General features: G+C 46.9%; 1 protein-coding gene across 9 annotated transcripts; it reads left to right on the top strand.

Annotated features, from left to right (window-relative positions):
• The first annotated feature begins 16 nt into the window (after positions 1-16).
• ZNF740 (zinc finger protein 740) lies at positions 17-21,329 on the top strand. Of its 9 annotated transcripts, none has more exons than XM_063119583.1 (9): positions 17-121; positions 3,816-4,184; positions 6,377-6,508; positions 6,688-6,774; positions 9,427-9,550; positions 11,707-11,808; positions 12,600-12,718; positions 15,362-15,453; positions 20,640-21,329. In XM_063119583.1, the coding sequence occupies exons 2-8, from the start codon at positions 4,176-4,178 to the stop codon at positions 15,449-15,451; spliced, it is 663 nt and encodes a 220-aa protein (XP_062975653.1). In that variant the 5' UTR covers positions 17-121; positions 3,816-4,175; the 3' UTR covers positions 15,452-15,453; positions 20,640-21,329. The 9 variants fall into 9 exon arrangements, 8 of the variants coding, with proteins under 8 accessions (XP_062975653.1, XP_062975652.1, XP_062975654.1 ...); XM_063119582.1 differs by having other exon boundaries at positions 15,708-21,329; XR_010025171.1 differs by having other exon boundaries at positions 18-121; positions 15,362-15,872.
• Positions 21,330-21,776: the final 447 nt, after the last annotated feature.

Genomic DNA, 21,776 nt, shown 5'->3' with positions numbered 1-21,776 from the left:
GGACGGCGACAGCGACAGCGGTGGCGGCGGGGGCCGGGAGGGCTCGGCGGTGGTGGCGGCGCCTGGGCTTGCACTTGTCTCCCCGGGAGCTGGGGAGTTGGAGCGACGGGACCGGAGTCAGGTGCGGCTCCTGCACACGCACGCGCCGGTTCCCCGGAGGCTGTGCGCGCCTTTGGCCTGGCGCGCTCGGGCTTTGTGAGCGCTTGCGGGGGACGACGGTCTTTCCCTCCGCTGCGCGGGCCTGGCCCTGGCGGGGCTCTCCGTGGCGCGCACCGCCTGGCCTCGCGTGCACTGCTCACCCGGGGGCTTGCACGGGGCTCCCGCCCGGGGACACCTGTCCTGAAGCCTCACACCGTTTGTGCACGAGGCCTCTCGGTGTGCACGCGAGCTGCGCTTCTGCAGTAACGGCGGGGATGTAGGGGGGCTCTGTTTGCATGGGCGGTTCTCCCATGAAGTTGGTATAAGGAGGTCGAGCTATATATATCGCGAGATCTCTGGTTCCAATTTTGCTTTTGCTGTCAATTTACTAAGTCAGCCTTTTGTAAAACTGGGACCCTCCAGATGTTTTGGACTATAACTCCTATTAGTGCCTGCCTATAGAGGGCAGGGATTATGGGAAGTGTAGTCCAAATCATCTGGAGGGTGCAGGGTTGAGGAAAGGTTCCACTGGGTGGTCCTGCATAAACCAACTCAAGACACACACACACACACACACACACACACACACACTCATCTGCAGTATGGAGATAATAACCCTGACACATCTTGCTCCACACTTCCACTTTGAGCACTCTGAAGCAATCTATAAATACTAAATATTGTTATGATTAGTGCTTACATTTATATCCCAACCTTTCTCCAAGGAGGTCAGAAAGGCCGACATAAGTGGGGTTTATACCTCCTCCTCTTTTATCCCAAGGATGGTCAGGTTGTGGTCCTCCAGATGTTGGATTGCAACTCCCATTGTCCTTTACCATTGGCTGTGCTGGCTAGTGCTGTCGGGAGTTGCAGTCAACTAACATCTGGAGAGTCAGAAGCTGTCTATCCCTGCTTTATTCTCACAACAACTCTGAAAGGGTGTGTAGTAGGGTGTCATCGTCGGATCTGCTTCCCCCATCCCTACATGGAACAGCATTTCTGTTAGGAACGAATGTAAAAGCCATGTAATCCTATCTAGGCTGAAAGGCGACTTATAAATTTATAAATAAATAAGATTATAGCATATCATGGCAGTTTATGCAGGGTATTGCTGCACATGAAAAACAATGTGGATATGACACTGAAAGGTCCACATGTCTAATTGCTTTCTTTCCTTTATGCCTGAAATGCGTTTCCAGACTCATCTGCTTGAAACTTTCTCTCTTTATTCAAATCCCTTCTTAAAACCTACTTTTTCTCTGGAGCTCTTGCCTAATCCCTTAAGCCCCAAATGAAACTAACGCTGCAATCCTGTACCTATTTACTTAGGAGTAAGTCCCATTGACCTCAGTGGTGGTTTCTTCTAAGAAGACATGCATAGGACTGCACTGTAAGTGTCTTCTTAACTGCCTTTGCTGATGCTTATCTGGCCTCTGTTATTTCTTTTGCTTGCTCCCTTTGACTTTCCCTTTCATTTCCTGGAAGGCTTCTCATACTAACAAAATTTAGATTGTATGCTCCATGAGGCAGGGACCTGTCCACCGTGCATATTGATAGTGCTGCGTACATCGTAACTGTCACATATTATAATATTTATGCAAGTTTCACAGCAGAGGAATGTTGCAAATTGTGAAGCAGCTCTTACCCAGAATTATTTATCAAGTGTATTGTGTAATGTCATTAGTAGCAGTCCTTATCTGGAGCCATTGAGTGCCTGATGTCTGCTGTCTTCTCAAAGCTTTACACTGATTCACCCTGAGCAAATTGTATAGAAAATACCAGACTGCAAGCCAGACCCAGGGGGAACACTGGCTATGTTGGATGAAGATACAAGTATCTTCATGTATTTTATTCTGGTACAGCAAAAGCTCACTCAGTAAACTACTTGGAAGTGCCATTAGTTGAAATGCCTTGAGCATTTTTCACAAAATAAACTACTACTTTCTAGCACTAGCCAGAGGCCTACCTCTCCATTCGTCAGTAGTGTGGATAACAAAGATCTCTCAGCCTTCAACGGAAAAATTCGATGCAACATGGGCACTGTCCCCATAGGAACCTGTCTTGGGCCCATAACTATTGGGGCTGTTTACTTTGTCCATGCTATGCAAATTTACTGTTTTGTGTATTATTAATATTCACTCTTTCCGTATATGCAACACTGTAGATAATTGTCTGGTCGCTGTAATGTGGGCATGCGTGGCCTTTTAGTGTGATAGGTGGATGGGTATAGTAGTGGTAAATTACATGATTATACTGGATTCTCAACATTAGATGTTTCAGTCAACAAATTACTGTTTTCTTCCATTCAGGGGTTGTGCTTTGCAGGATTAAAGATACTTTGTGTTTTAAACATGCTCTCCCCTGTCATGCTTTCCCAGGACTATAACTTATCCTGCTTTTAAATGAGTAAAAAAATTTTTTTTTAAACCTTGACTTTTGTATATTATGGATTTAATTGTAAAGTGCCCACAGAGAGGCTTGGCTGTTGGGCAGTATAAATATGTAATAAATATAAATAAATAAATTGATCATCCAAAGGTCATTCTGTAACTTGTCTATATGCATCAGTATCAGTAGAAAGGTAAAAAGAATGCCTGGGTTTGGATGCTTGATTGAATTCATGTGATGCTTGGATACCTGGGGGAACTTGACATTGCCTGCATGAACTGCTTCCCTATGAATCTCTTAATATTGTAATGTGATCCAGAGATCCATTGCTTGTAGGGGTGTGTGTAGAATGTGTTCACATGTATTTCTAGAAATATTCTGAAATGGAGATTGCTCAAAGGACTGATTTCTTGACTGGAAAAAGTAGAGTGTGGATTGGCCATCGGGAGAGCAATCCTATGGCCCCTAGACAGCATCATAGGATAGTTCGGATTCCTGGATCCGAGGTCAGAGGCAGCATTCCGACCTCAGACCCAGGAGTCCAGCTTCCCACACTCTCCCCCTCCACCTAGCAGCCGCCATAGAGAAAACAGCTCCATCTGCCTCTCTGAGTTCACAAAAGTGACCACAGAGAGGAGGAGAAGGGGGCGGTTCTGTGGGTGGGGAAGGGAGGAAACTGGGTAAGCGGAGCCGTCCACAGAGCCCAAGTTAGATGGGCAAAAGCACCCATCTAGCAAAAATGCAGAGCAGGAGAAGCGCAGGGGTGAAGATCGCCTCTGTGCTCCTCCCGCTCTGCATAGAGTTTCTGTCAGCCTGAATGTTCAGAGGCTGACAGATATCCATAAAGGTTTGCACCCTAAATGTTGTGCATCTCTTTTCCTAGTTTGACGTTGGGGAACGTTTTCATTTTCAGCATGAACCAAAAGTCTGCCGTGCAAGTTTTTTTTTTTTTAAGTGCGTAGGCTAACATGCAAAGGCTCTTGAATTGGTGTCATGTTGTGGGTCATGCTGTTGCAGTAGTGAAGCAAACAGTTTAGGCTGTTGCACTGGCACAGAATTGAGGATATTTCACAAACCATTGAAGGAGTTGGATGTCAGTGAAAAGTTTTTACATGGGTTAGTCTGGGGCGTAGAAACAGAATCCTATATTTTTTAGTAAAACTTAGGGACACCAGCTCCTGGTGCCATCGCAAGATTGCAACCACAATACATGATTAAGTTTTAAAAGTGTGTGTGTGTGCTCCTAAAATGGTTAGGTCAATAAAGCTTTCTTTTGGCTTAACCCACAGGTGGACCCCAGAGGAGGAGACACAGCGTTACTGTGGCAGCTGTGCAAGGAGGACCTCAGCAGCCTTTCTCCGGAGAGGGCCATCTCAACGGGGGATTTAGGTTTGGGGTGACTCATCCACAAGAGCAGCACGATCTGTAACTTTCCTCAGCTTTTAGCAAGGCTGAGGAAACTGGCTGCGCACCATTCTGGGCTCTCCAACTCCAGAAAGATGTCAACAAAGTGGAAGGTATTGGACGGGACCAGCGAAGAAACGATTTACTGAAAAATCTTTGTAGTCGTAAAATTCTTTCCTGGGCAAGAGAGAGAAAGCGTAAGGACTTGGCGTAATCTACGTGTTGAGGACTGTCAGACTAACGCGATGGCTCAGGTAACAGGCCCCGGTTCTCCCATCCTGTCCAACAGGAATTCATCCTTGCAGGAGGTGGCTGCGAAGGGCCCTCGGTGACAATCGGTTCTGTGTGACATAAATGGCTCAGCTCTCAATAGTCTGCTCCAGTTGCTAGCATTCCTAAGCCTGGTGCTTGGGGGCCAGGTGATCCTGGCCCTGTCTTCACAGCCATGGTCAGGGATTATGGGAGTTGTAGTCCAAAATGTCAGGAAGGGCACCATGTTTTGTGAGGTAGCTTCGCCTGAGAGGGAGAGTGACTGACACAAGGCTGAGCAGGTCTTTGAACCTGGGTTTCCGTGGTTCTAGTACCAGGCTCTATCCAATATACCACACTGGTTCTCTTTAACATTGGACTAACTAGCATTGAATCTGGCCCAGTGCTTATGGGTTTATTTCTGTATGAACTTATTTGAGTGATTAATGGCAGATTTCCCCTTCTCTTTGACCCCTTCTCCAGTCATTGCGATGGAAACAAAATGTCCTAGAAACCCACAGCCTATAGAACCAAAAGGGAGAGAGAAATTAGATGTTGTTGCTATAAATTCTCATGCTGGTTGGCTGAATTAATTCTGCCACTACCTTGCTCAGTGGCAACGCTGTTTGAAGAATTTCTGTCATCAGTTCCTGTGCATGATGCCTTTATTGAGCATGCTGATGTTTGGCAGAAAACAGCCTAGCTGCTGCGCCTTAAGCCACACCTCCCCTTAGAATTGGAGCTGAGGTGGGAGCTTAGTTCCTTCTACGTGTGCCTCATTTAAGGTGCTGGAGGTCAACATCCCATGTTTTCCAGCCTTCTCTGAATCACTCAGTGTGTCCTGTTCTCTTCGTGAGCTACTACTAATCTTTTGAAAATTCACACAGGGAAAGAGCTACAAGACAGCCCAAGTGCTACTTTCTTTGTGAAAATGAATTTTGAGTTAGGTCCTTGGAAGTTTTCTAGGCTCTGGTCTCATACTTCTGATATTCTCTGGCCTTGTCCCTCCACTTCGTGAAATGCAAGAGAGGAAACACAAGAAGTAGTCTCTAAGGCCATGGCTAGACCAGGCGATATCCTGGTGATTGCCCCAGGATCATCCCTGTGCGTCCACATGATACACTGGGCATCCTGGTAGTAGGGAGGGATGATCCCTCCATTTCGTCAGGCTCTTTTTTCCCACGGTCTCAGGATGATCCCGAGACCGTGGAAAGTGTGGCCGGGCTTTGCGGGTTGTCCTGACTCCTCGTGAGTAACCACGGGGAATGGAGCACCTCAGGAGCTCTGTACCCGTCGGGGGGAGGGCGAGGTTTTTGCTTTTTTAAACACCTTACCTTTCGCTCAAGCGCTTGTGCGCTCCTTTTCCTTTAAAAAGAAAGCAACCAAAATGGCAGCCACGATGTTGCGCACCGCGTGTAGATGAGGGCGACGATCTCGCAATCATAAAATCCCGAGATCATCGCCCTCCAACCCGCTTGTCTAGCCATGGCCTAAGTCTGCCTCTAGGCTTTGGAGGAAAGCAAGTGCTGTCATTTGCACAACTTATGTTTAGCTTATTTCACTTGGGAAGGTTTGAATGATCCCCCACCCCCCACCCCTGATTTAAGAATGCTTGCTAGGATAAGTTAAAAGAAAAAGAAAAAACCTGTGGCCTAGATGACACACAGAGATAACCTTCCAGGCCTGCAGGCATATAGTTCCACTCTTATTTATAACTCACCAATATAGTGCAGCTTATAAACGGCCACTTGACTAGTTGACTCTGGTGAGTGAGAATTGCCTGCAGGTGGCAAAGCAAGGGAGTTCTAGAAAAGCTGGTCCTTTTATTTATTTTTTAAGGTAGAAATAGGTGGACTTATTTGGGAGGCTATGCTATTCAGATTACTTTGGATGTGTCACAACCTCTGTGAGCCAGAAAAGAAGACAAGCACGAGTACAAAGCTGGCCCAGGTTTTCTGTTTCAAGGAATTGACGAAACAGTCTCACTTTATTGACCTCGCTGCAGGTCTTGCTCTCCATCAGATGCTAGTCGTATTCATTATATCTTCTGTTGGTAAAGATCCACCCACCCGGGGCAGTGTGGCCACAGGCCAGATTGCAACCCACAGCTTAGAAGGCCTGGCCGCATTCTCGCAAAGGATCATTAGCTTGAATTGTATTCTCTGTCACTCCTCAGTCTGTATTTGTTTCTCTGTAGGCAAGTCTCCTGGCCTGCGAGGGACTCTCTGGGGTTTGTCTCGTTCCAACCGTTGCCAGCAAGAAGATGATGCCGAAGCAGAGCTCTAAGCAGGTGGAGAATGGAGAGAGAGGGGGTGCGCCGGACATGCTGGTACGGGCCAGCCTATTTTCAGCTGTCAGCTGTTCCGCCGCGCACTTCTTTGTGCCCTCTTCCAGTCGTGTCAGTGGGTGACGAAGCAGAAGAGCCAAGACAGGGAACTTGGCATGTAGAATCCTTGGTTTAACTTGCAAGCATTTTTTTTAACCTGTCCCTTGCTTTCTCTCTGCTAGGGTCATCGCAAGGAAAATGAGAAATCGCGCAGCCGGAAGGACGAGGAATCAGCAGAAGGTTCGCCACCCAAAAAATCCCTTAAAAAGGCAGGTAATCTTACATCGTATGGACTAGCAAAGCTCAAGCCTTTCTCAGAATGGTCTTCCTGTTCTTTCAGATTCATCAAACTTTGACAGATACTTGCGGGGCTGGAGGAGTCTAGTGTCAGACTCTTGTGGGGCTTTGTTAATTGGAAGTGCAATTAACTTGCACTTGGTGGAAGAGTGGGGAAATCTCTTGTGTTGGATAGCAATATCTACTGGATAGCAATACAGTAGTGTAAGGCTTATTACTCAAGATCTACCAGACCAATTTTGCTCATTTTTGTTTTAAACTTAAGCTTGAACTGTGTAGATGTGCAGAAAATGTTGAAAGTTTGAGGAAGTTCAAAGCTCGAGCTTCAATAGCAATGAATTTCCTCCACACCAAACAGGCAGGGCAGCCCCTCTGCCAGTGGGATGACGGACAGCCCTGCCAGGCCAATCAGTGTGGCTCGAAGACGAGCCTGAGTGCAGCCGCATGATTAGGCCATAGCCACTATCGGGGAAGGTGAAGGGGACAGAGGTGACCCAATCAGCACATGCAAGGGAGGTAACCAGGACGCACTACAGGCACATTTCAGAAAGGGGGCTCATTATGCCTGAGCCACATTCATATTATTCATGAGCCCCTCTGTGGCAAGGGAGCTGAGGGACAAAAAGAGGGAAAGGAGCAGAACTACTAGCGTCTAGGGTGACGTGGGCTTTACACTAGTTTTAATATATTTTTAGAAGATTTCTAACCCCCACCCTTTGGTCCCAGAAAAGGGCCGCGAGGCAACTTCCAAATTAAAAACACAAAAATACAATTAAAGTAATGAGAGATAAAAACAAATACAGTATATCAATAAAAGCACTAAAGCAGGAACAAGAGAGGGAGATAAAACAACAGGGTCATTTTAAAAATACATTACCGCAGCAGAAGGTTGAAGCAGGTCAAAGGCATGGCAGGCTAAGAAGTCACTGTCGCCCTCCGAAAGCCCAGCTGCATCTTCTTTGGGAGGGAGTTCCTCAGTCTGCGTGCCACTGCCAACAAGGCTGGCTCTCATGTAGGGACCAAATGCATCTCTGACAGCGGTGGAACGTGGAGCAGGACCTCAGATCTTGAACACGATGCATGGGGGAGGAAGTGGCCCGTCAGATGACCTGGTCCCAAACCATTCAGGGCTTTATAGGTAACAACAGCACTTTGAATTGTGTCTGGAAATGAATCAAAAGCCAGTGCAAATGGAAAAGAAAACTGGCATAAAACATTCCAAGAAGTGAAACACCAGAAATCTCTCTAGCCGTTACATTTTGCACCACCTGGAATTTCCGCACACACTTCAGAAGCAGCCCCATGTGGATGTGACCAAGGCATTGGTGACACTGGCTAGATCTGTACCATCCAGAAAAGGGTGTAGTTGTTGCACATGCTGAAGCCAAGGCGCCCCTGGCCAGAGCTGCCAGCTGGGCCTTCAGGAGCAAGGCTGGGTCCGGAAACACTCATGAACGGCGGATCTGATCCTTCAAGGGGCGCGTGCAACTCCATCCAGCCCAAGCTGTAATGCCAATAGGTAACTTACCCACTAGTTTAGTTGTTTTAAAATGCTCTCTTCAAGAAAGGCCCTTCCTGCTTGGGCATGAAGCACTGGGGGATAAGAAACAGGAGAAGTTGGCATATTTCACATCAGCACTAAATTGGAAGTGCAGGAAGTGGTGCTGAAAGAAAGCAGGGCGGTATTGCTCACAGATTTGTGCAACATCTCCCAACATGTGAACTGTGTTGTTGACCATGAGATTCTCCCTCATTCATATATATATATATACACACACACACACACACACACACACACACTCTGTTCTGATCCAGTGGAATTGGAACAATCCTGCATCCTGTTGTGATATCTGAGTCCATGCCGACTGCGAGGGGGAGGAGGGGCTGGGAGCACAGATTCCTGGATTCAAGCTCAAAGCATTTTCTTCAGCCTCAGGTCCAGGAATCAGAAATACCTTATGCCCCTCACCCCCTCGACACTGCCTAGGGCCCATAGGATTGCTCCCTAAGTTATGCAAATACAGCATATTTGCATGGTTTAACATTGTTTTTGTGTTGTATGGTTTATTCTCCTTTTTCTAGTTATAGGGATTTATGTAAAGCATGAGTACTAAAAATCTTATTCAGAAAACTGTCTTGTTTCTGAGGGGTCATTGAATGCATTTTTGCATTTAATATGCACATTTCCCCCGAGAGAGAGAGAGAGAGAGAGAGAGAGAGAGAGAGAGAGAGAGAGAGAGAGAGACCTTGTTGAGTGTATTTAGGCTAGGGCTTCACATTTTTACTGGGAGCTTTTGAAGTTTAAACCAAGATGGGGGTATGATTTGCACTACAGAGAAGAGACTCTTGAGGCAATGGTTTCTTTTTCTTGCTAATCCATACGGCTCAGAGGGAATCACGCACACACATAAAACTTGGCACTGGGGGAGGGCCAGCAGCCTGCACACGCAGCAGAGATAGAAGCCCTGATAGGGGAAGGGGGCAGAGATTTGGACAGCTGGACACAGAGGCTTAGTGGCCCCACTGCATGGCCTGCAAGCCCACCCTTGAGAGCCAGGGGCCCAGGTGAGCATGTAATTTGTTAGCCAAGGAGGTTGCAGTAACAGCATATGCCTTCATTGCAGGTGGTGGTGATTGAGCAGAACGGATCCTTCCAGCTCCGGATCCCCAAGAACTTTATTTGCGAGCACTGCTATGGTGCTTTCCGGAGTAGCTACCACCTCAAGAGGCACATCCTCATCCATACGGGTAAGTGGGAGGGATGCAGCTTGGAAGCCAAGCTCTTCTTCAGTGGCTGGCAGCTGCGGACTTTTATGGGAAGCGAGTTACTTCATTGCCAGCCTTGAGCCTGTAACTGCAGCTACTGGCCAGGTTTCAGCTTTTTGCAGTGAGGCTCGGCCTGCTGATAGGCTTGACTGAGGAAGCTTGCGTTAGAAAGCTATCACAAGGTAAAGACTTTGGGATCTACTTTCATTTCAGTGCAAAGCTTGAGAGTTTCCCCCTGGCAACTATGTATAATAATTGAGCTGCTCTTTCTCAGACAGCATAAGTCAGTGGCAGGTTGAGGTTTTGGAGGGCCCTTGGGCAAGACACCCTCCATGGGGGCCCTCCTCAATGAGTCTACCTTCTCAGTGACCCCGTTCAGAAGGCACCTTGGACCACGGCTTTAACCAAATAAAGCAAAAAGCCTTATTCGCTGTGGTTAAAGCCATGGTTTAAGATGTTCTGAACGCAGCCTGGCTTTCTGGCTCAACCACCATGGTTAAAGCCATGGTTTAAGGTGTCTTCTGAACGGGTCCGCTGTCGTTGTTACCAGTTTCTTTTTTGCCTCCTCCTCTTTCTTACCATTGCTACCACTTGCTTGCTTGACAGGCAAAGAGCCAGTGAGCGAGAAGACAGTGGCATCTGTTGCTCCCCTTGCTCTCCCCCCATCTCTGTTGTCTGGATCAGCAATGAGAGGCAGACAAACAAGCAGGTTGCACTGGTGAAGAGGAGGAGAAAGTCCAGGGGGCTCTTGCCTACCTTTGACCAGCCCTGGTATGAGCTGGAGAATCGGGCTCCTGCATTTCCCACGCAATTGGCCCCATTCCACTAGCTGAAAAATAGTAGGAAAGGTGCATTCTGGCAGTGCCTGTTGTGCTGCAGAGAGCAATGCCTAAAGACCGTGTAAGCATAATCTTCTCAAAGGTTCATCTCCACCCACTGGAGCAGGTTCTGGCTGCCCAAATTATTTTCAGTTCCACAGGGGGCAACACAAGTCTCCCCAGGTTTCCTTTGCGTACTTTGTGCTCCTTGGGTTTTATTTGCCTTGCTTTGCCCTCCAGTGAACAAGAACATCTCACAGTAATTTGTGGTGTAGCTTTAGAGTGCTGTTCTGGTCACTTGCCCTGAACTTTCTCCACCACTAGATGGCCCCTCTGCCTTTGAAATGCATCCCGTGGAGGACCAGCAGGCATGCTGGACTGCTGAGTGTAATTTGGAAGGCTCAGACAAATAACTCTGTCTGGGAGAGAGAATCCCTTCCCAGCCCCGTTTCAGATGGCCCATTGACCTGGGCCGAAGGGCTGGCCTCCCCCTCTCCAGCGTGTGGCTTGACTTGCTTGTGAGAGTCGTGAACAATTTCTTCTATAAGTGGCCTCTCTTTTCTTGGCTTTTGGCGCACTGGTCCGGATTTGGAATTTTGTAATAGGTTGGGTGAGTGGCCAGCTGTTTCTCATGATGGGAGGTTGGAAGAGATTTGGTCCCTCTGATATGCCTGGCTGGGAAGAAGAGGGGGATGAAGAAGGCAGTTTCAGAAACATTTGCTGCTTTGTTCAAGAGGATGTGTTGCCAGTTTTGAATTGCCCAGTGACCTGCGGCCATAAATCCCCGCATGTGCATGCCCACCTATGTGCTCATTCTCTGATACACACACAACGACATGTGTCCTCACAACCAAATGAAGCCACAAGTTTTATCTGTCGAATTGAGAAGAGGAGAAGCCCTTGTGCTTCCTTCAGCCAAACAGGCGGACTCTGGGGACACAAGGAAGAGTTGCCTCTGGCCGACTCTCAATACAGTGGGAGTGGCTTCCTCCCTGCGGTAAATGGATTGAGACAAAGAACTCTTACCTATTCGTGATCTGGAGCTCCCATCTCCAGAAAAGGGGCCCATTGTGATGCCGAAAGGGTGGGTGGGAAGAATAAGAGAAACGGCAGTAAGAGCGTTTGATGCAGTTTCATTTGGGTGGGGGATATGCATGGGGCTCAATCCTCCGAAATGGGTGGGATTGCACAAGAACCCTTGCACCGCTTCCCTTGGGGGCTTTCATAAGAGATTCCTGACGTGTCTGGCCCGTTAAGCCAGAAGGAGCTCCTTCCCACCCCCACCCACCCCAAAAAACACTTGTTTGCTCCTTCCTGTAGGTGAGAAGCCATTTGAGTGCGATGTGTGTGACATGCGCTTCATCCAGAAATACCACTTGGAGCGCCACAAACGTGTACACAGTGGGGAGAAGCCATACCAGTGTGAGCGCTGCCTGAATTCTGTAAACTGTCTGGCTTGGATCCATGCTATTCACTTCTGGCTTCGCTGCAAATTGGCCCTTCCAACAAATTCCCTGGTATCCAAGATCCTGTTAGACCATTTTGAATCTCCCTGGTCAAAGGCCATGACGAGCAAAATCAACCTAGTAGGCCTTTCATCCCCTATATTACTATCACGGGATCTAGCAAGCACCAAATCAATTGTGGAACATTGGCTGCTCAACAGAGATATGCAAGACCTTCAGAGTGCTGCTCGGGGTCCATGCTCCCCCCAGTCCTTAGGCTTACCAGTTTCCTTTTGCAAAGATGGGATGCCCTATCTGCACTGGCTAACAAGTCCCAAATACAGGAGAGCATTCTCACTAGCTAGACTTAACGTCCTTCCCTCTAAATTTCTAGATGGCAGATACAAAAAAATCCCACTCCCCAACAGATGCTGTTCCTGTAAAAATACCGAAGTGGAAGCCGCATCACATGTGTTACTGTTCTGTAGATTTTATCAATAGGTTAGGAATGATCTTCTGAACCCCATTTTACAGTCTTTTCCTGGTCACCCAACTGAATTCCTAATGCCCCTATTACTTCAGAGCTCAGACAAATCAATCACTGAGCAAGTGGCCAAGTTTTTCAACTTGGCCATTTCTATCAGATCCTCTCTGATTACTTGTCCTTTTAATAGTTAAATTTAAGCTCAGTCCTTTGTATGTAACTTTTGCTGGAATGGTGTCTTGACTGCAATAAAATTGTTGTTGTTGTTGTTGTCCTTCCTGTAGGTGAGAAGCCATTTGAGTGTGATGTGTGTGACATGCGCTTCATCCAGAAATACCACTTGGAGCGCCACAAACGTGTACACAGTGGGGAGAAGCCGTACCAGTGTGAGCGCTGCCTGCAGGTACTGCCTCTGCCCCCTTGATTTACCAGTTGGGTAAATTTACACCCTTGTCTGATGTTTGGCAGGCCTCCCTGCCTCAGCCATGGTGCCTGTCTCCTCCTTCAGTTGGGTGGGATTCTCCATTGAGTGGGTGCAAAAAGCTGTCATGATACAGAGTCACGATCCTGAAATTTCACAAAGTGTTGTCTGAATACTCAACCCTGGGTTTAGGGCTTTAGATGGCTCCTTGTGCTGATCCCATGACTCTTACTCCCTGCCTCTGCTGTCCACCTTTCCCACCCACCCCAGTTGACCCTTTTCCATTTTTGTTTAACATGGCCTTACTCAGCTCAGTGCAGGTTTAACACTTAGTCATACTTAGCCCTAACTAGGCTGTGTTTCTTTAACCTGCATTATGGTGTCAAACGGATAGTGAAACCATGGCTTAGCCTCCTGGAACGCCCAATGCATGTAGCGGGAGATACTTTAGGTTTGTTTTTCTCAGCTGGACATGTAGATCTGAAGGTAGCAGACTTTGTTTCAGACCCTTTGTCATAGTCAGATCATCGCCTGCTGATGTTTAGACTTACAGCAGCTTTTCCTCCCCTGCAAGGGCGGGGACCTATTAAGATGGTCCCGCCCCCAGAGGCTAATGGATCCAGAAGATTTCCAGAGGGCTCCGGGGAGGTTTCCAGCTGATATGGCTGGTTCTCATGTCGAAACCCTGGTTGATCTGTGGAATGACCCGAGTGGTTGACATGATTGCTCCTGAGCAGCCTCTCCTAAACAGGCCTTGTACTGCTCCGTGTTTGTACTCCAGAGCTGAGAGCAATGAAACAGAATAGGAGATGGCTTGAGTACAGATGGAGAAGAACTCCTAGTGGATGCAATCGAACACTGGTGTCGTGCCTCTGGTAAGGAATACTCTGGGGGCAGTGAGGGTAGCAAATAAGCAACATTTCACTGTTTCTATTCAGTCTTCCATATGCTGCCCAGAAGAGCTTTTTTAGGGTTGTCTAGGGCCTATTACATGCTGGCCCTACGGACACTGTAGACCCGTCTGAGGCCCACTGTAATTCATTTGCTAGGCACTTCAAGGATAAAATCTCTTGCATCCACCGGGACTTAGACTCCAGTGTTACAGTAGGTGATTCAGGTAAGGTGTCCAGAGCACAACCTTGTCCAGTCTTCTTGGATGAGTTTCAGTTGATACAGCTCGAGAATGTTGACAAGGTGCTTGTACAGGTCCATGCAACCGTTTCTGTCTTGGATCCTTGCCCCTCTTGGCTAATAAAAACTGGCAGGGAAGGTTTAGGTGGCTGGGCCAGGAAGGTAATAAAAGCTTCCTTGGCCACCTGGGCCGGTGAAACCGTTCCTGAAGAAAAACCCCTTGGACCAGGAAAATCTTAATAGTTTTAGGCCAGTGTTGGACAAGGTCCTTGAGTGGGTGGTTGCCAACCGGCTCCAGTCACTCTTAGATGAAACTGATTATCTAGATCCATTTCACTCAATGTTCAGGATGGATTTTGGCACAGAAACATCCTTGGTCACCCTGTATGATGAATTAAGTTGGGATAGAAACGAAGGGGAGTGTGACCTTGTTGATTCTCCTTGATCTCTCAGCGGCTTTTTGATACCATCAACCATGGTGTTCTTCTGGGATGAATATCTGAGTTGGGAATGGGAGGCACAACATTGCAGTAGTTTCACTCCTACTTGAATGGTCGTCTGCAGGAAGTGGTACTTGGGGCCAGACTGATTGCAGGGACAAGACAGCCCAACCATATAACACTGATTCTGGCCCACTTGTACTGGCTGCCTGCATGTTTCTAAGCCCAATTCAAGGTGCTGGTTTTGACCTATAAAGCTTTACATGTCTTGAGACCAGAGTACCTGATGGAACGCCTCTCCCGAAATGATCTGACTCGTACACTACGCTCTGCATCCAAGGACCTCCTCCTGGAACATCCTCCAAGGGAGGCTTGGAGGGCGGCCACAAGAGAGAAGGCCTTCTTGGTGGTGGCCCCCCATTTATGGAATGATCTCCCTTAGGCCGGCCTGCCACCACCAACATATAATGAGTCTTTTTCATCATTGGCTCTGGCCGATTGCTTTAAATTGTTTTATATATATTTATGTGTTGTTGTTGTGTGTATTGTCTGTTTTATGCCCTTACGTGAATGGCTTTTATACTATATATAATGTATTTAAATGTTTTTAAATTGTTGTGAACCATCCAGAGAGCTTCAGCTATAGAAGTGTAATAAAATGAAATGACTTTGGGGCTGGAGGGGGCTGGGCACTATTATTAAGAGGGAAGTAGGCAGGCAAGCGAAGGAGCCAAAGGTGTATTCTGTCAGTCGTGGCTTGTGTTGCCGCTACAGAATGGTGATCTCTCCTTCCAAAGGCCAAGCTGGACATGGATGGCTGAATTTCCCACATTGATTTGAGTTAACCAGCCACCGCTTTGGCTTGCAGGGCGTCTAGTTCTGATGCAGTGCCTTTCCATGGTTAAGGAAAGGCAAGCACCGTTCAGCGTTATGCCTGCTTAGTACAAGACTTGTAACTTTCCCTTTGAGAGCCTGCATGGACGTCATTGTGTCGACTCATTCCATGGGCCGCCCCCTGAGACCTTGCTCTCCTCTCCTCTCTCTTCCTTTTCAGAGCTTCTCCAGGACAGACCGGCTGCTGAGACACAAACGAATGTGTCAGGGTTGCCCGAGCAAAACGTCTGACTCGCAGCTGCTACTTTAGGGGTAGGCCAGGAAAGGGGGATTTAGAAGGAGCTGGGAAGCCGACAGGATTCTCTGTGGGTCCCTTTTGTTTGTTGTTTTGGTTTTTGCGCTCGTGTTCACCTGCTGGGCCTCCCCCTGCGGAAGGGGCCTAGCCGAGCAGGACAAAGTCTTGACACTGTAAATACGCTGAGGACGAACCGTGACTGGCCCTCAGCCAGCAGAAATCCCTTGCGGTTGTGGATAAACTTTGGGTGTGTGTTTTGTTTTTGTTGAAGATACCACCATTTGCCTCCGGAAAGGCTTTGAGAGAATAGCTGGGCCTCCTTCCTGCAAGTTCTCATAATGATGTTCAATGCTCTTGATTGACAGACGATCTGCCAGGTTGCCCAAGCTTTGGGCTTGGGAAGATGGGAGAAGAAGAGGCTTATCATTTTTTTAAGGTATAATTAAAAAAGAGAAAACAATCAAGCACCAAACTGTTTTACAGACTTGACACACAAAAGCAATGGATCTAAAGAGACTGGTTAGCAGCAGAAGATTTTTTTTATTCCAGGGTTCACAGGAGTCCATCTCATCAGCTTTGAGATAAGGTCTACAGAACCTTCTTTTTTTATATATATAAATTTTCCGACAGTATCTGGGTTTGTGATTAAGTTACTTTCTTGACCTTCAGGTTTCAAGAAGCAAGGTGTGGAGGGCATGGCGTAGGCTGCAGGGTCCCTTCCAGGTGTTCCCAGTGGCAAGATTCAAGGCACAGTGATGCTGATGAGAATCCAGCTGACTGGAAGAATGCATCTAGCTACTTCCAGAGGGAAAGAGCTTCTGATGTTTTATCAGAAGTTTGATCCTGCCCCTGTTCCCTTCCACATATCCATATGTTCAGGATCAACCCCATTGCATGCCTCTTCACACAGAGTTCATAGTCTTGTTGGATGGGAGTCCTCTTTTTCATATATAAAGCTGGCTGTAGTCCAGGATTGCTAATCTCAAAGGGCATGTCTACACCTCCCGGCGATCCGGGAGGAAGGGAGGAGGATCTCAGGAGATGCTGATCGCGAGATCCTTCCCCTGCGTTCACACGCGGCACGCGACGTCCAGGGAGGAAGAAGGACGTCACGCCCGCCATTTTTAAAAAAAGAATACAGGAGCTGGAGCACACTTGCGCTCCAGCGAAAAAGTAAGTAAAAAAAAAACCCAAACCCGCTCCCCAACCCATCCCCGATGGCCCTGGACTCCTCCATTGCTGGCTCCTTCCCTCAGATGACCCCCACTACTCACGGGGAAGAGGGAAGAAGGCGGGGCAGCCAGCTACACCACCCGCAGACTCGGGATCATCCCGGGACTGCAGGAGAAACCGAGAAAAAAGGGTATGGCAATATCCCGGGGAAATGCAGGGATTATCCCTCCCTGCTCCCGGGATCCCCTGTGCATCATGTGGATGCACAGGGATGATCCCCAGGGTATCACCCGGTGTAGACATGCCCAAAGTTTTGCTCTGGTAGTAGGAAACTGTAATCTGTTTGGGGTTGCATGGGGAAAGAATTCAGGCCTTTCTCCATGAACCTTAGAACAAGACGTTTGGGGACCAAGGTCCAGTAGGCCCTTGTTCATTAAATCAGTCTACGTTGCCTTAGGCCAGACAAATTTCTTTCCCTGTCTTCAGAAGCCCATAGCCTGAGAGAGGCAAAGCTCACGGGTTGCTCTTGGCTGGCCAGCTACAACCGAAAAAGAAGGTTCTTTCCAAGAGATTCAGCCTGATTCAGAAAATGCAGTTCTAGCCAGTGCTGTTTTCTCTGCAATAAAGGAAGCAGAAGTCTATAAAAATCTGCCACTGGTTCTGGGATGGGTGGAGATAAGTCTGCCTTGTACTTCGTCAGTGGAACCCACGTGTTGTGAGCAGATATCTGTATGGGATCCTTCTATGCCATTTGTGCTGTAAGCAGAACCCCCTCCCCACCCTCTCCTTCCCACCCACCTCCAGGGAATTAACTTCTGCCAGGCTTCTGGAACACTCTTGCTGCAAGCCAGGTTTTGAGATGTACAACAGTAGAGGACTGCCTTCCCCCTGAGCTCATGATGTGCAGAAAGAGAGAGAGAGAGAGGTTGCAGGCTTAAGTCTTCTCTCTCTGCCCCCCCCCCCCCTTGGAAAGTTTTATAAATAGAGGGTGGACACTTAAGATCAAGAAGTCCCCCCCCCAAAAAAAGTACAGTCACCTAAGGGATCCCAATGTACTAGCAACTGGTGCTGCTTCATTGCACAGGCTGAGTTGAAAAACAACACTTGTTAACTTGAAGAGATCATCTTTTTATTGCGTTCTTGGTCATTTCCTCAAAGGCTGTCTCCTGGGGCAGCTTTGCTTCTTAGTTTCTCCTGCCTTTGTATAGTTAAACTTTGGTTGGAGCACTACATGGGATAAGTTTTTTTTTTAAGAATATGTTTTTTTTTTACTCATTAAGCTTAATACCTTAATATCGTTTTATGTGGGGGCCTCCCATCCAGGGAGTTGAGCCAGCTCCACACCTGCTTAGCTTCAGCAATGCTACAATTTCAGATGCTCCCAAATCGTTTACCAGGCCCCAACTATATGACAGAGCTTGGGTACTATTTGGGTCTCTGAATAGGCAAAAAGGCAAGTGAAACAGAAGGAACCATTGGGAAGATACAGAGGACTTCCATCACAATTGGTTTTGTGCTTCTAAAGAGCAAGCCAAAGGTCCATCGATCCTGGTGCAAGGTGAGGATTATGCCAACTCTTAAAGCTGCTTCCAACCTTATTGGCCGCTGCTTCTGTTGGCTAAGCAGACACGGAAGAGGACTTTCTATGTTCTTTTTCCTTCTTTGTGTGTGGTGGAAGAGCAGCCAGCATTATTAATTAGATCAGTGGGAAAATGGGCCCATCTTAGCTGAAATTAGTGACATCACCTTTATCTGCACTTCAATGTGCTGAATAATTAGTATGCCTGATTTTATTGTAACTCTGAGAATTGTAGCCTGTTGCTGTTTTGGTGGGCCACCAAAGGTTAAAAACAAAAATTGGCAAACGAGAACAAATATTTATTGAGCCAATGTGTTTCCTGTGCATTTTGTAGTGTAAAGGACTGAAAACCAGCATACTTAAATCTGTAAACTTCTTTGCTCTGGTTTTTTCCCTGATAAAGGGCCATTATATAGAAGAGTCTGAAATGCACTGGATCAATAAATATTTGTTCTCATTTACCGCATTGTTATTGTTTTTTACTCTTGTTGGCATTGCTGTTTGTTGGATGTGGTTTTGGTGAGACCTGCAAAAAGAGTCTTGCAGAAATAGCAGCTCTAGGAAAAAAAGAAAACAAAACTGAGGCACCATGCATCTTCCTTCCAACTTTCTGGGCACTACTTTCTTCAAAAGAATCAGAATTGTTCATTAGAAATTGTTTGTGGAAATCTAGGGATGCTTTCTTGTGCCACAATTCCAAGAGGAAGCCGTGGTGTGTTAAATCGAGACAGCCTTGCTCAAGCAGGAAAAGCCTCTTTATCAAGCACTAAGCCATGTTGTGCCTGCCCTTTTCTGGTTAATCCCCTGGCATTAATCCATCCGTAATTGAGACATGGTATTACAAAGCGTGTTCACTGTTGCCAGTTACTTCTCCTTTCAGCTTGCTGGAAGTCTCAGTCTCTTGAGTGAACTGCCTCATGTTGCCAGTTCCCTTGCGTGCCAAACAGGGTAATGACCTGTCATTGCTTAGATCCCTTAGGCCTGCTTGCTATCAGGACTACTGCTTGTAGGAAATTGGGAGGCTGTTTAACACTGTATGTCCTGTGGAGTGAGCACTCTTCAGCCTCCCGTTACACTTGGCCGTTTAGTAGCTGTTAATCTTGCTTTTGAGTGAACAAGCCAGCAAAGGAAGACACTGATTTCGTGTGATGGCGTGCTACAGTGGCTCTGTAGCTAGCCCTCTCTGCTCTTGGGGATGTAAAAGCATAGAAAGAAACATTGACTTGCATGTGATCTTTGCGCCTGAGGCTTTTCTCAGAACCTGGCTAGTAGGTAGAAAGGAAGGGATAGGGGAGAAGGCAAGCAGGCTGTTTAGCTGGTTGGGTGGGGAGGATATTGCTTCTGTTTGCCATTGCAGCCATCTTCCTTGTACTGTTGTCATGTAGCCAACTTGTAGTCTATCGCAAGTTACTATTTCAGCATACTCAGCTATGGTGCCACCTGACCCTGAAGGTGAATGGTTTGCGAGGTGGGACTGTTTGTAAACACATCTACCATATTCAAGTACTCTGCAAGGAAGTATTTGAGGAAGAAGCTCACAGAACTTTCAGATGTCTAGGAACAAAAGGGTTTGCAGAAGTCCTGAAAAATAGGTCCTCGTGTGTTTAGCATGGTTTCCAATATTTATTTCGGAGTGAGGAACTATAGTAATTCAGCAGAACAACATGGTATTTTCTAGACTGTACTATTGAAAGAAATGATGCCCTGCACACGGAAAGCTAGCATCTCAGAGGAAAGGGGTGCAACCTAGCCTCTCTAACATGCTAAGGGCTGGAAGTCCCTTCATTCAAAACTCTCCCACTTAGTCTCTGTCTGAAATGGTATGGTGAGTAAAGTAATTCAAGCACCTCAGCATTTGTAATTTATGCAGGATTTATTGTCTGGTTTTTGGTAGTTACTTTGCTCCCGATACCAGCACCTAGGAAGAATGGTTCACATCAACTAGAAATCGTCTGCAGTGAAATAGTAGGCATCCTTGTTTAAAGGGTTCTTACATTTCTTATTAGTTGAAGTGAAATTGACTTGAAACAGAAGTGAAACTTTACTAAAATTTCACTGACAGTCACTGAGAGGTGCAAAAGGCCACGATCGTTTCAAAATGAATGTTGTTTGTTCAAACTCTCACACGAAGAGGCACTTATGTCGAAAGAAAGCTGTAATTTGATATGATTTCTGAAAAGTGAGATTAACAATTCCTTAAAAGTATATTAAAAAACACGTGATGTCGTATAGACTCACTCCTATTTTTAAATGCCCCCCCCCCGATGGTGCCAGTGAGGTTGCTGACTGAAGGGGGGGTGGCTTAGCAATTCTACATAGTAGTAGCAATAGTAGTAGCTTGGAAATTGGGTTCTGCATAAACTATGAAATTTGTTCCCCTAGCATGGAATATGTCGACATAAAATCATATGCAATAAAAGCCTATGTTCATGCAGCATCTTCCTTTCGTAGGTGTTGTGGAATAGCCGGTGTTTTGAGAGCGTGTGCCATGATGTGGTGAACCATTGCCCAGGCTTTCCTCCAACCTCAAGATTTTATTTTATTTTTTGTAATGATCCAGCATTAATGTACATTTGGGGAAAAGATTTTTAGGGGGAGCTGCATTCACCCCTGCACCTCTCCCCCCACCCCTCCATCTTCCTCGCTAGAAGCCGCTGACCATCTGTCAGCTGGCATGGCATGGAACCTGTTGAAATTCCTTCTCTTCCTGGTGGCTGGTTCACAAGATGAATTGGACCCTGTGATTCTTCATGTATGTGGCGAGGTGCCTTGGGGTGCTTCCTTACGAGTAGAGATTTTGCTGGCCTTGATTTAGGAATTTAGATAAAATGGCAGAAATTAAGAGGGCCTGTTCGTGCAGTTCATACTGGCTTTCACACACTCCTTCCATTCACTGGAAGAGGAAGGAAAATCCTAGCACTTCAGCCTGAACAGAGAATCTGAATTTGCCCCTACTGTTACAGCCTCTATCAAAGTCCGATGGTATATATATATATAAATTTTCCTTTCCCACCCTCCCTTTTAATTCACTTAATTTGCTATGGGGAGGGAGTTGGGATAGGGATGTGTTACCCAAGGGCAGGATCACTTTTAAACTGTAGTTTTTATAAGATGTTATAAACTTGTATCTTTTTACCATTACAGTGTGGTGTGTCTGTTCCTTTTTGTCATCTATTTAGGATGCTGAAATAAAATGTGCTTGATCATTATACATTCAATGACCAGTTCCCCACATTTCACCATATGGTTGTCTGAGTGGCCAAAAACGAGGCACAGACCTGGATTATGCAGAGGGAAGCTGACCCAGGAGAACAGCTAGTTCAACATTGTCTGTGCTGAATCACTGTGGCTCTCCAGAATTCATAGAATCATAGAATAGTAGAGTTGGAAGGGGCCTAAAAGGCCATTGAGTCCAACCCCCTGCTCAATGCAGGAATCCACCCTAGCATACCTTGTCCAGCTGCCTCTTGAATGCCTCTAGTGTGGGAGAGCCCACAACCTCCCTAGGTAACTGGTTCCATTGTCGTACTGCTCAACAGTCAGGAAGTTTTTCCTGATGTCCAGCCGGAATCTGGCTTCCTGTAACTT

This window comes from Elgaria multicarinata, chromosome 3, assembly GCF_023053635.1.
Source record: "Elgaria multicarinata webbii isolate HBS135686 ecotype San Diego chromosome 3, rElgMul1.1.pri, whole genome shotgun sequence".
In the NCBI taxonomy this organism is placed as follows: Eukaryota; Metazoa; Chordata; class Lepidosauria; order Squamata; family Anguidae; genus Elgaria; species Elgaria multicarinata.
The sequence above is the reverse complement of the archived record's forward strand: the minus strand, read 5'-3'. Positions and strand labels throughout refer to the sequence as shown.

Excerpts from the sequence above, each read along its gene's own strand:
- ZNF740 (XM_063119583.1), top strand. Across the intron at positions 11,809-12,599 it reads TGGGGAGAAGCCATACCAGT|GTGAGAAGCCATTTGAGTGT; the intron begins GTGAGCGCTGCC and ends TCCTTCCTGTAG. Across the intron at positions 12,719-15,361 it reads AGTGTGAGCGCTGCCTGCAG|AGCTTCTCCAGGACAGACCG; the intron begins GTACTGCCTCTG and ends CTTCCTTTTCAG.